Source organism: Tetrahymena thermophila (genome assembly GCF_000189635.1).
Source record: "Tetrahymena thermophila SB210 genomic scaffold scf_8254795, whole genome shotgun sequence".
NCBI classification, from domain to species: domain Eukaryota; phylum Ciliophora; class Oligohymenophorea; order Hymenostomatida; family Tetrahymenidae; genus Tetrahymena; species Tetrahymena thermophila.
Window position 1 is genome coordinate 15014 of NW_002476551.1, and position 14159 is coordinate 29172.

The following is a 14159-nucleotide window of genomic DNA, read 5'->3' on the forward strand; positions in this document are numbered from 1 at the left end:
CAACTTTCTTCTACCCAAACCAAAATTAAAGCACTTACAATTCATATATCTAATATTTAATCAATAAAAAAAATATCAAATCAGCTTAATTAATTATCAAGATTATCACCCACTATTTCATTTTATGGTATTTCTGCATGAATTTAAACTAGAAATCGATAATTTATAATTTAAATTAATGCTTAAAATAGTATTTTTTAATTGCATTTATTTTTGTATATAAATATATAAATTAGCAGTCTGATAGCCATTAAACAACTAATATTCATACCTGTTCAAAAAATCTAAAAGTTATTATAAAGCAGCAAATAAATTAAAGTTCTTTATATATTAGCTTCAGAACACTATAATTCATTATATCTATTTCTTTTTTTTTAAATAACTAATTTTCTTGAAGCATTCTATCTATTATTTATTATTAAAAAAGAATTTGATGATTACAGACAATAATCAATTGATCTGATTATTTCTTAAAACTTAATCCTGCCATTAATTTTTGAAAAATAAAGCAGTAGCTATTACATAACAAATAAATAAATCCTCATAAATAATTTACATCTATTTTTAAATAATATCTTATTATTAAAACAATTTTATAAATCAGCAATGAAAGAAACTTTAGTCCTATGTAATTATTATCTACATTTATGCCAAAAAATAAAATTCTAGTTTTTCTTATTAATAATAAATTGGTTTTAGTGAAACATTCTATATTATTAAGAAAAATTAGATTATTATAGATAATAACCAGTTAATCTGATTATTTTTAAAACTCAATCCAGCTTTTAATTTTTGAAAAGAAAAGCAGGAGCTATTACAAAATACATTCATTTAAATATTTTGAGTCAATTTTTAAAATATCTCTGATTTTTAACTGTTTAATTTAATAATCTATTATAATCAATTAATAAAATTATTAAATATATATATCATTTACTCTTTGTATTTTTAATTTTACTGATACCATTTTTAACTTAAAGATGATACAATTTCAAAGCTTATTAACATTTAAAATATATTTACTTAATATAAAATCAAATGAACTATTAATAAAAATAGATGTAAAATAACCAAACATTTAACTAAATAATAGCAATAGGGCTTGTTAAATATTTGGTAAATCTATTTAAAAACTGAAATTAAAACTAAATTATATTTAAATTAGTGAAATTATTTTTTAAAGAAAACGCACGCGTAAAATATTAGCTTGAAAGTGAATGTAATTAATCTAAATCTTCACATTAATGGAAGTCAAAAAACTACGTTTTAGGCTTTACTTTGATCCAATTGTTAATAATAATACTCTTTTAGTATGTATTACATTAATGAAAGGTTGGAGATTCAAAAATGGAGTTAAATGGTTTTAGTTGTTTTTATACGAGTGGATGGATTGTAAATTATTGATTATGTTTTTCTAACTTTAACACTTGAAATTAACATTGAAAAGTACTTAGACTCAATCAAGAATTGTATATTAAATAGATTGATAGGATTGATATCCATAATTTAGACAATAAAAATTAACTAAGTATTTATTAAGTGAAAATTAATTAATTAAAATATCTATTTGGTTCTAAATTAAGAATCAAATGTTCGATTTCATTTATTTTAAGCGATTTTTACATTATAACAAACAAATACTACCCGATTCCTCGACAAGCTTACCCAACAAGGTTGTTGAGGGAGCCCTAAATTTTTGAAATCTTTAAAAAGCTCAAAATCTCTATTTTTTCACCTTAATAAGAGGGCTAAGAAACAGATAATATTGTAATACATAATCGAATTATTTACTTGTTAAATAAAGGTTCGAAATTATATTTAGACATTTTATTTGTTTTCTACGTAAAACTCTATTATCTTATAAATAAACGGACTTATTTGAATTTTTGATCTATTGAATATATAAATATATGTGTGTATACTAATTATCATAAATTAATATCAAATAATTAATCTCTGTTTGATTTAATAAATTTGGTCGTTGATTCATTTTGGTTACTCACTATTTTTTTATTTGGCATTTGCTAAACAATCATAAATAATATTTAGTTAATCTGATCGTTTGAGATTCTTTATGCTTTTTCATTGAACAAAATTTCCAATTAATTAATTCTTATTTCAAGTAGTAGCTATTACATAATTAATAAATGAATTGTCCATTTTTTAATCTTGTTCTCCTCCATCAATTATTTTATATTAATTAGTATGATTAAAGTTATAATAAAGAATATCAAAATATGATACTTTAAAATGATGAAATATATTTATTTTGAAGCTAAATATCTATCTATCAATTTATATGTTGTTATATTATCAAAAACAAAAGAAAAATATTTTTTTTAAATTTTCACAATCAAAAAATAGGATGATTTATTTAATTATATATCTTATTAATGCTTAATAAAATATTGATAGCTAATAAGGTTACAAAAAATAATTAGAAGTTTTTTAAATCCTTTTAATACAATCTATTTAATACGAATAATATATTTATTTTTAAACTTAAAAATAATTAATTTTTCATAAATTCATTTGAAATAGTTTATTTTAAAAAAAAAATAAATTTAATCTAAATCCTCTTTTATTAAGAATAAATACATAATTATTATAATTTTTATTAATTTCTTTAATTAAATTTTTTAATTTTTATTTTTAAATTTTTGTAGAAATTTTTTTTCGAGAAATTACAGTGTTTATTTTAAATAAAAGATTTAATTCTTAGCATTTTCTTTAGTATTTATCTAAAAAATTAGTCGAAAGAAATCGATTTTAATTGCTAAAACAAAGATTAACTGAAACTGATGATATTTTAAACTTTACATAAATTATTTTAAATTAAACTTTATGAAAATAAACTAAATTCTAAAAAATTAAAGTAATTTTATAAAAAGAGATTTTAAAAGGTGATATTCTTTCTTTAAGTGAAAAACAAAAAAATATAAAAATATAAAGTTAGCTCAAACATCAATATTAAGTATTATTTATTTTAAATTGAATAAATTATACAATTTACCAATAATACTTTTGGATTCATTACATTTAATATATTTTTGAATCAGCAAGATCATACAAAATGACTCTATTATCTCTATGAATACCATTTCTGTTAGAAAAGATATTATAAATAGGATTATAAATTGATTCGACTCACTTGGAGTTTTACCACTAGATACTGCCAAAATGACATAGTAGTAAACTAAGCTTATAACTATTTACAAAATTAGAGAAACCCTTTTACCTATTGAACCCTTTTTGAATGTAAATATAATTCCTAAAAAAGCAATCTTCATTAATGAGCTATTTATAATCGCTATTATTACCTGCTAAATGAGCATATTATAACCTTAGAATAATATTGAAATAACTAAGGTGTGTATTGTCTTTAAGTAAAGAAGAGTGAATCTTAAAGGCCTTTAAAGGATATCATCAAAAATGTAAAAAATACTAAAAAACTAATGAAAAATTGCTACCTTTTTTGCTTTAGAAAGTTACAAATAAACATTGATTTTTTAGATTTCTTCTTCATCTTAAACCTATTTTATGTAGGTTTATGAGCTTGTTTAAGTTTTAATTTTTTCAACACTTTGTTAGCTTGATTATGATCTAATTGTTTGCAATTAGTTAGATTCAGACTTCTCTTCGTTCATTTCAATATTTTGTTCTTAAAATATTTTTAAGTTTCTTTGGATTTGTTATGTTTATAAATTGAGGAATTTTTATCTTTTTCTTCTTCTATTAAATTAATTATCTATTTTTTAATCAGAATGTGATTAAATCTATTGATTTTACTAAATTTCTGGTTAGACATTTTCATTACTCTTAAATTGATGTGTAAAAGGAGAGTGCTGAAATACATCATCATTTATCATTTAAGAATTTACACAAATATTTTAGTTATTATGGTCTATTTATTATTATTGTTATCTCAACTTTTATAACTATTCATTTTACAATTAATTATTTAGTTCTTGATTATGAACTTTTAAATATCTTTTTTATACTGCTTATTTGTCTAAGAATCTTCCAATGATAAATAAAAAAATTTCAGTCAGTGTGAATATTATCAATAGCCAAAATACTATATACAAATAAAAGTTCTCAAAGCTTCCTATATTTAATAGCCCTTATTCTCCAAATGCTGTCTACAAATTTTTATTTTTTAAGAACATGTCATCAATATCTTCAATGATGGTTGTTGGTTTTTAGGAGGCACAGCAGCACAAGTAGCGATTTTAAGTAATTTTTGTTATACCACAATTTTATTAGCTCCAAGAAAGATTATTTTGTTAAAGGCATGTCATTTTATATAAATTACTAGTATTTGTATTATTAAACTAGTAAATAATAGTAGACTGGTTAGAGATTGTTTAAGAAGTTGAATTATAAATCTATGGTGATATTACTTCATTCTTAGAGTAAGTAAAGTTTTAACTAATATTTTTGAATTGCTATGTGTATGCCTAAAAATCTGAAGTATTTTCATAAATATTTTACTTGTAATTATTTCTTGAAATACTAAATATGCTTGTTTAATTTTCAGAATTGTAATCATCAGTACTTACAACATATTTGAATAGATTTTTCTATGTTATTTTATCTGACAAAAGAGTGGACAAGTCACCATTTAGAATAATTTGTCCTTAGTTTGGTAAGCTAATATTATTAAGCAGATTTCCAATCTAACTTGATATTTTATCGTATGACTAAAAATCTTCGTATGAGTTATTACTATACAGACTAACGCTTGAGTTTAAAATTTTAAAGGAGTCTACCATATTTTAAATTTAAATGTCATTAATTTGTTGTAAATGACTCAGATTACTATTGTATATACTTGAATTAGTATTTTGGAGTATTGTTTATAGTTAATCAAATATTTTATTTTTTTATGTGGTAAAATTGCTTTATAGAGATGAACTAAAGAGTTGTTATGATAGCTAAGCAGTTACTTTGTTAGCAAATGTAGACAAAAGGGAGAATTTAGGTATTTAGAGAGATAATTGCTATATATTTTAAATCAGTAGAGTTTCTAAATCATTCATTTACTATGAAAGTTAATTGTTTTTACTGATGTCTTCTGCTATAATGCTTAAAGTCACTAGTTAGTTAGAGATTTACATATTTGAGCTCTATAGAGCTTACAAAGTATGTTGATTTACCAGTTTATAATATTCGTCAGCTGATTTATTCTAAGCTTGAACCTATATTGTAGAAGAGGTATTATAAACTCCTAGGTAAGAATCCATAACCTGTACCATAAAAACTAGATTTCCTTAAGGTAATACTGTTTAAATTGAGTTGTTTATAGTCTAATCTTATATCTATCTTCTTAAAATATTCCAAGGGGAAATTAATTCTTGAAGAGCATCATCAGCACTATTGTAATAGAAAAACTAGTAAGTTAGAGGAAGGTCTTCATCTGTACAATTCAATAATTAAATCTAAAAGATAGTTTCAAGTGCTATTCCTTCTTTGGGATTTATACTTAAAACACAATTCTGAGGTGGTATATTAATTTAAATGCTAATTGTAGACAAGCTTGGCATAATATATAATGGATTATACACAGAAAATCTTATTTAAAGTGTTGGATTTGAGGGAAGTATTTTTTAAAAATAGTTCCAAACTCTGAATCTAACTTGGAAATAATCAAATTTGATTGCTGCGACTGGATTATTGTTATATAATATAGCTCCTGCATAAGACAAGTAATCTGATGAAACATTCTCACCATAATTTATTTAAAAATTAAGATCATCATTCAAATTAATTTTTCGGTTAATACTTGTTGCAGTTAATAAAATATTTAGTGGAGGAATATCTAATTCTGTGAATATACAGATAGTGGTGAAATTTGATTGCCTAGAATCTTTTTATCCTACAACAGTAATCTAAATTGCAGTGTATGGCTAAAAAGTTTTAGCAGGAAACTTAATACTACTAACTCCTTGTTGCAACTAGATCTAATTATTCTAGTAATCATAGCAGATATGGTCGTTAGAGTATAGGCTATTACACTTCCAACTAAAGTTGATATTTGAAGCAGAATTTGGATCTTAAATTTCATAATCCCTCGAATCTGTATTTAAGATCATTTAATTTTAATAGCCTTAAACAAGACTTGAGCCTCCAATAATTTGCAAATACAAATCTGTAATTTAAATATTAACTGAGATATTTTAGATGGCAGCAATATTACTATCTGAACTCAAATTCAAAGTCAACTATTATTAAAAAAGGATAAATAAATATTATTAATATTTGAGTTATTTGTTTTGAAGAGGTTTATTTTAAATTGGAATATTAAATTCAATTTCACTTTATAAATTATATGGGACTATTATTTTTCACTCAAAATAATATTTATTTTTTTAATAAATTAATTACAATTCTGTTATTGCTAAATTAATTAAAAAATTTTTAGAAATATTATTTATATTTATCTAACCTTTAAAGGAAATTTGATAAATTAGTTTAAATATTATGATGGTATTTCTATAATCACAAAAAATTTACACTGATATTAAAAGTTTAGTTAGATGCTAAGGAGTAAGGGGGAATATCATATTGAAAGCTTGATTAGATGTATTGACTTAGGCTTTACTTTTAAAGCTGGTTAGAAGTAAGTTGTAAATCAACAGGCTCATTAAAAAAAGTTATTTGGCCTAACTCGCATGTCTCTATGTAAAATTAAAAGTAGAAACTCAAGCTCATAGATCTATTTATTTATTTATTATTTTAAGATTAATTTATAAAAATAAATAATTCATTAAAAAGAAAAATTAACCTATAAATTGGTGGGTACAAAGATTGCTAATAGTTGACTCTTATAAATTTTTATTTTTAATAAATAATTGTGAACATTTAAGTACCAGCTTAGTTAACCTTAAGTAAATAACTAAATTATATTGTTATGTTAATATTTGGTGGTAAGAATTTAGGGTCTATAATCAAACTAGTGTTTTTGTTTTAGCTTGCTTTTAATAATATTTCCTTTATACTTTCTTACTACTTGCTGCTTATGGAACCTACAATTTGATTTAAAGTCCAATTTAGACTCATAAATTGTCTTCCTGCATCGTTTTGAATACTATAAAGAGTTATATTTATAGGATTACAGCTGTTTTATATGTGATTATAGCTAAATTAAAGTTAAGGGATTCCAGGGGAATCTTAGAAAGTAATGTTTCTATAAAATATATTAATGAAAGTGTCTGTATAATCTACAAACTGCAGCTTATTTGGCAATAGATTAATTGAGTCATTTTCCATGATTGTCGATGAGTCACCTATTTATTAAAATAAAATAAAATTTAGAATAAAATATTTAAAAATGAGAGTATAAAGAAGTTTAATGAGTTAAATTTTTTAATATTTAATAAATTTAAGTTACTTAAATTGACCAAAATTTTATTCCCATTAATTTCGCATGAAGAATCTAACCCAAGTTTGCCTAATGTTGCTTAGTCAAATACCTATGAGCACAAAGACTAAGGCGTATTTGATATGATATTCATCAATGAAGATCCCAAATCAATACTAAGTTATGGAGATGTAGCACTTAATTTTGCATCAATGACAGCAATATTTTCATAGCTGCATTAATAAAATATATTCCTTTAATCATTTTAGTTTTTGCAAATGCATCTATTACTTTAAACATCTATTTATCTTGTTTCATTATAGCAAGTCTGGCATTATTAATTTTAAATCTATGACTAATCACATTGTTTACAGTTGGCATAGCAGGGATTGCATTATAGGCTCCAATAATTTTAGCATGAATCGCATGTGAGAGTATTAAAATTACTTTAAAATCCATTTGGACATAAGCTAACACAATTTTTGTTGTAATAATACAGTCCAGGATTGCAAGATAAGCAATTGTCTGGATTTGGACCATTACAAGTTTAACAGGCTGGATTACATAACTAGCACTAGTTGAATTAATTCACAAATTAATTTTTATCACAAGGTATACACTAGTTTGTATTTTGCTCATAATAATATCCAGAAAAACATTATTAGCATACTTAATTATAATCACACTTTTAACAGTTTATTTGGCACTATATTATATTAAATAAATATTTTTAAGTGAGAATTCATTTTTAAAAATTTAAAGAAAAGTTTTTCATGATATTAAATAAATAAATAATTTTTGACATTCTAATTTATCAAAAAAAAAAACATCTCTCTCTATCTATTAACAAATTTAAAAATTAAATTTACCAATTAAACAAATAGACCGATATACCAAAAATACATTTGATATTATATTCCAATATTTGGCTTTAATTTAATTGTTAAACTATCTATATTTAATTATTAATTAAGCACAGTTAAGTAATTAGTAGAATAGCCTTAAAGATTCGATAATGAAGTATATCCATATTAACTTTGATAGGATACTTCATTTATTTCAACTATTGATTTTAAATCATTGTTAGGAGGCATATTGAAATTTATAGTAATAGCAAAATAATAGGAATTTATTACTGTATTCCTTTTTTATTAATAAAATATTTTGAGAATAAAAGAAGAATAAAAAATTAAAACATCGTTAATTCTATTTTTGATTTTAAAAATAAATTAATCTAAAATAAATTTTTGATTAGGAAAAGATTTAAATATTGATTGCTCTCATAATTTTTGTTTTTTTAATTATTTTTTTTACGGGGTTTCAGGAGTATATTTTATTATGATTTCACTATTTGAATTACAACTACTTCCTGATAGGTATTATTTTTAGTCTTATGAAAAAACATTTAAATTTAAACAATTCATGTCTGAGAAATATTTTTTCATGCTATCTATATCAGATTGCTACGCAGGTACTACATAATTAATTATACAATAACTAACTTTATGTTTATAAAAAATGATTTAATAATAAAACAATAATTTAAATGGAATTTATTTACATTTTGGATTCAAACCAGTATTATTTACTAATATTTGGCTGCAATTATAGTAATCTACAGCATATAAGTATTTTAAGACTGTTTATTTATTAAAATAAATAAATAAATAAATTATTTTTTTACAAAATTTATTAATCTAATATTAGACTTTATAAAATAACCAAGAGAAATGCTCTAATTTTCTAAGTTTTCATTGTTGGTTTGTTTATTCAATTTATTTTTAGGAGATTTAGGTTAATAAATTTTTGTGATTAAATAAATATAAAATTGTGAATTGATTTCTTATGCCTTTTTTTTGTATGCAAGTTATTCAAAACTTAAATCCCACTCTTTTTTTACAAGCCCTGCTATTAAATGCAATTTTAAATGAAAAAATAATAAATAGCATTTAATTGATTAAAAAATATTCTATAATTGTTCTACTAATCAAAAAGAAAAATTAATTAAGAGGTTAACTTGAAAAGGAAGGTTTCCCTTTCAAATTTTGCAAAAAATTAAAATTCTTCGATTTTACATTCACTTAAAGTAAGAAATTCAAAGAATATTAATTTTTTACAAAATTTGAAAGGCAAACAAACCTCCTTTTTCAAGTTAACCTCTTAATTAATTTTTCTTTTTGATTAGTAGAACAATTCCAGAATATTTTTTAATCAATTAAATGCTATTTATTATTTTTTCATTTAAAATTGCATTTAATAGCTGGGCTTGTAAAAAATGTATGGGATTTAAGAATAAATAAGTTGCAAAGCAAATAAAAAATAAATTAAAAGAATTTGAATTTATCTTACATTAGATTTTAATTAATATTAACTAAATAAATAAATCCTTCAAAAACTTATTTAAGATACAAAAATCTTACAGATAAATATTTAATTAAATGCAAAACATATTATCAAGATTATCGCCCACTATTACATCTATTTCTGCATGCATTTATACTAGTTAGTACCCATAAAACCATCTATAATTTATAATTAAAAATAATGCTTAAAATAGTATTTTTAATTGCATTTATTTTTGTAATTAAAGTTCTTTATATATTTATTAGCTTCAGAACATTATAATTCATAGTATCTATCTCTTATTATTTATTATTTATTATTAAAAAAGAATTTGATGATTACAGATAAAAATCAGTCAATTAATCTGATTTTTTCTTACTTAATCCTGCCTTTAATTTTTGAAAAATAAAGCAGTAACCATTACATAACAAATAAATCAATAAATTCATATAAATAATTTACATTTACTTTTTAAATAATATCTTATTATTAAAACAATTTTATAAATCAGTAATGAAACTTTAGTCCTATGTAATTATTTTATACATTTATGCAATAAAATATAATTCTAATTTTTATTATTAATAAATAAATTAGTTTTGGTGAATCATTCTATTATTATTAAGAAAAATTAGTTTATTATAGAAAATAACCAGTTAATCTGATTATTTTTAAAACTCAATCAAGCTTTTAATTTTTGAAAAGAAAAGCAGGAGCTATTATAAAACTAATGAATACATACATACATACATACATACATACATACATACATTCATTTAAATATTTTCAGTCGATTTTTAAAATATATCTGATTTTTAACTGTTTAATTTAATAATCTATTATAATCAATTAATAAAATTATTAAAATATATATCATTTACTCTTTGTATTTGTAATTTTACTGATACCATTTTTAACTTAAAGACGATACAATTTCAAAGCTTATTAACATTTAAAAAATATTTATTTGATATAAAATCAAATCAATTCATAAAAATGGATGTGAAAAAACCAAACACTTAACTAAATAATAGTAATAGGAGTTGCTAAAAATTTTATAAATATATTTAAAACTGAATTAAAAGCAAATCTTATCTTAAAATTTGTGAAATTATTTTTTAAAAACAACGAGTAAAATATTAGCTTAAAAATGAGTGTAATTAATCTAATTCTTCACATTAATGGAAGTCAAAAACTACGTTTTAGGCTTTACTTTAATCCAATTGTTAATAATAATACTCTTTTAGTAAGCATTACCTTAATGAAAGGTTGGAGATTTAAAAATGGAGTTAAATGGTTTTAGTTATTTTTATACAAGTGGATGGATTGTAAATTATTGATTATGTTTTTCTAACTTTAACACTTGAAATTAAAATTGAAAAGAACTTTGACTCAATAAATAATTGTATATTAAATATATTGATATAATGAAAATCCATAATTTAGAAAATAAAAAATTATTTAAGTTTTTATTAAGTGAAAATTAATTAATTAATATATCTATTTAGTTCTAAATTATGAATCCAATGTTCGATTTCATTTATTTTAAGCGATTTTTACATTATAATAAGCAAATACTACGCGATTCCTCGACAAGCTTAACCAAAAAGGTTGTTGAGGGAGCCCAAAAATTTTGAAATCTTTAATAAAGAAGAAGTATAAATTAAAAAATGAATAAAATGGATATAAAAAATAAATAATTACATTTAATATTAAAAAACCATGTTTATTAATTATTTATTAATCAATTATTTTTAATCATACTATCAATAAATAAATATTAAATTATTGATTTTAGTAAATTCAATCTATTTTTAGTTTTACTAATCTTTTTATTTTTTGAGCTAATCTTTTGATTTATGTTTTTCTTTATTAAGGCAATTCACTTTTAATAATAAATATAAATTTATTTTTTAGATAATGAAAAAAATTTTAGTTAAAATTATCTAATTTTAAGCAAAAAAAAAGTAATTACTTGATAAATATATTCAATAACTTTATATTTTTACAGTTGATAATTTCTCTGGATTTTAGAAACTTCTCATCATTACTTATAAAATAAAGATATTTTAAATAAAAACTTAAAAACTTTAAAACATTATGTTTTTGAAAAGTAATAAATAAAATTTACTCTGAGCTAAAAGCTAAATTTTTAAGTTAAGTGCAGTTACTCAAGCTTAATGCAATATTTTATACTCCTTTATCACCAATTTCATTACCACTTTTCAAATAAAATAAATCAATTTATTAAGTATTTAAATTTGTTTTAAATTTAAATCAAAATATATAAAATAATTTAAACTTTTTTAGTGTTCAATAAATACATATAAAATAATTTTACTGAAAGTTAAATTTGAGATTTGTTAGGAATTTGCAGTTACCAAGTACTGTATCAATAGTAGAAGCTCCATCATCGCCAATTTAATTATTGCTTTTATTAATGAAAATCATGTTTAATTAAAAATTTAAGATATTATATAAGGGAAAAGTGTGGCCTGGCACCAGATTTTTTTTTTTTGGTCTTGCTTTTTTTCAATAAATTAATAATATTTTTAAAAAAAAGAAAGTCTAAAAATAAATTTGGTACTAGACCACACTTTTCGCTTTATATGATATTTTATAAATTAAAAATATTTTTAGATTCAGTTTGAATAATATAGTTTAACTTATTTTTTTTAAAAGCTATAAATGAAATAAATTTACTCTATGCTAAATTCTAAATTAGTAAGCTAAATACACTTACTTAAACCTAATCCAATATTTTATGCTCCACTATCTCCAATTTAATTTGAACTTTTCAAAAAAAATAAATTTATTTATTGATTATTTAAATTTATTTTGAAATTTCTATCGAAATGTATCAAATAATTCAAACTTTTTTAGTTATCAATAAATAAATTAAAAATTATTTTACCCAATGTAAAATTTGAGATTAGTTAGCAATTTGCAGTTACCAAGTGCTGTACCAATAGTAGAAGCTCCATCATTCCCAATTTGATTTTACCTTTTATATATGCAAATCAAGTTTAATTCAAAATTTTAGATATTTTATAAATTAAAACTATTTTTAAATTAAGTAAAAATAAAATGCTTTAACTTAATTTTTTTTAAAGTTATAATTGAAATAAATTTACTGTATTCTAAAGTCTAAATTTGTAAGTTAAGTACACTTACTCAAACCTAATCCAATATTTTATGCTCCGTTATCTCCAATTTAATTTGCACTTTTTAAACAAAATAAATTTATTTATTGACTATTTAAATTTGTTTTGAAATTTCTATCAAAATGTATAAAATAACTCAAACTTCTTTAGTTATCAATAAATAAATAAAAAATTATTTTACTCAATGTAAAATATGAGATTAGTTAGCAATTTGCAGTTACCAAGTGCTGTACCAATAGTAGAAGCTCCATCATTCCCAATTTGATTTTACCTTTTATATATGCAAATCAAGTTTAATTCAAAATTTTAGATATTTTATAAATTAAAACTATTTTTAAATTAAGTAAAAATAAAATGCTTTAACTTAATTTTTTTAAAAAAATTATAAATGGAATGGAATAAATTTACACTAATGCTAATTCTAAATTTCTAAGTTAAGTACACTTACTCAAACCTAATCCAATATTTTATGCTCCATTATCTCCAATTTAATTTGCACTTTTTAAACAAAATAAATTTATTTATTGACTATTTAAATTTGTTTTGAAATTTCTATCAAAATGTATAAAATAACTCAAACTTCTTTAGTTATCAATAAATAAATAAAAAATTATTTTACTCAATGTAAAATATGAGATTAGTTAGCAATTTGCAGTTACCAAGTGCTGTACCAATAGTAGAAGCTCCATCATTCCCAATTTGATTGTACCTTTTATATATGCAAATCAAGTTTAATTCAAAATTTAAGATATTTTATAAATTAAAACTATTTTTAAATTAAGTAAAAATAAAATGCTTTAACTTAATTTTTTTTAAAGTTATAATTGAAATAAATTTACTGTATTATAAAGTCTAAATTTTTAAGTTAAGTACACTTACTCAAACCTAATCCAATATTTTATGCTCCATTATCTCCAATTTAATTTTCACTTTTCAAATAAAATAAATTTATTTATTGACTATTTAAATTTGTTTTGAAATTTCTATCAAAATGTATAAAATAACTCAAACTTCTTTAGTTATCAATAAATAAATAAAAAATTATTTTACTGAATGTAAAATATAAGATTAGTTAGCAATTTGCAGTTACCAAGTGCTGTACCAATAGTAGAAGCTCCATCATTCCCAATTTGATTTTACCTTTTATATATGCAAATCAAGTTTAATTCAAAATTTAAGATATTTTATAAATTAAAACTATTTTTAAATTAAGTAAAAATAAAATGCTTTAACTTAATTTTTTTTAAAGTTATAATTGAAATAAATTTACTGTATTCTAAAGTCTAAAT

At 21.2% G+C, this 14159-nt stretch overlaps 2 protein-coding genes across 2 annotated transcripts; both read right to left on the minus strand. All coding sequences in view use genetic code 6, as the record gives it.

Moving 5' to 3' along the window:
• Positions 1-3030: 3030 nt before the first annotated feature.
• Positions 3031-8268, minus strand: TTHERM_01393300 (REJ domain protein; the record flags this gene model as incomplete). The annotated part of the gene is made up of 7 exons (XM_001029633.2): positions 3031-3103; positions 3217-3248; positions 3321-6224; positions 6517-6718; positions 6788-7289; positions 7394-8069; positions 8233-8268. 7 exons carry the CDS (start codon positions 8266-8268, stop codon positions 3031-3033), a joined length of 4425 nt encoding a protein of 1474 aa, XP_001029633.2.
• A 2974-nt stretch (positions 8269-11242) lies between these two features.
• Positions 11243-13990, minus strand: TTHERM_01393310 (translation initiation factor eIF-5A family protein; the record flags this gene model as incomplete). Its single annotated transcript, XM_001029634.4, has 12 exons — positions 11243-11346; positions 11716-11756; positions 11838-11927; positions 12048-12137; positions 12410-12499; positions 12621-12710; positions 12841-12930; positions 13052-13141; positions 13279-13368; positions 13490-13579; positions 13710-13722; positions 13921-13990. The coding sequence occupies 12 exons, from the start codon at positions 13988-13990 to the stop codon at positions 11243-11245; spliced, it is 948 nt and encodes a 315-aa protein (XP_001029634.4).
• Positions 13991-14159: the final 169 nt, after the last annotated feature.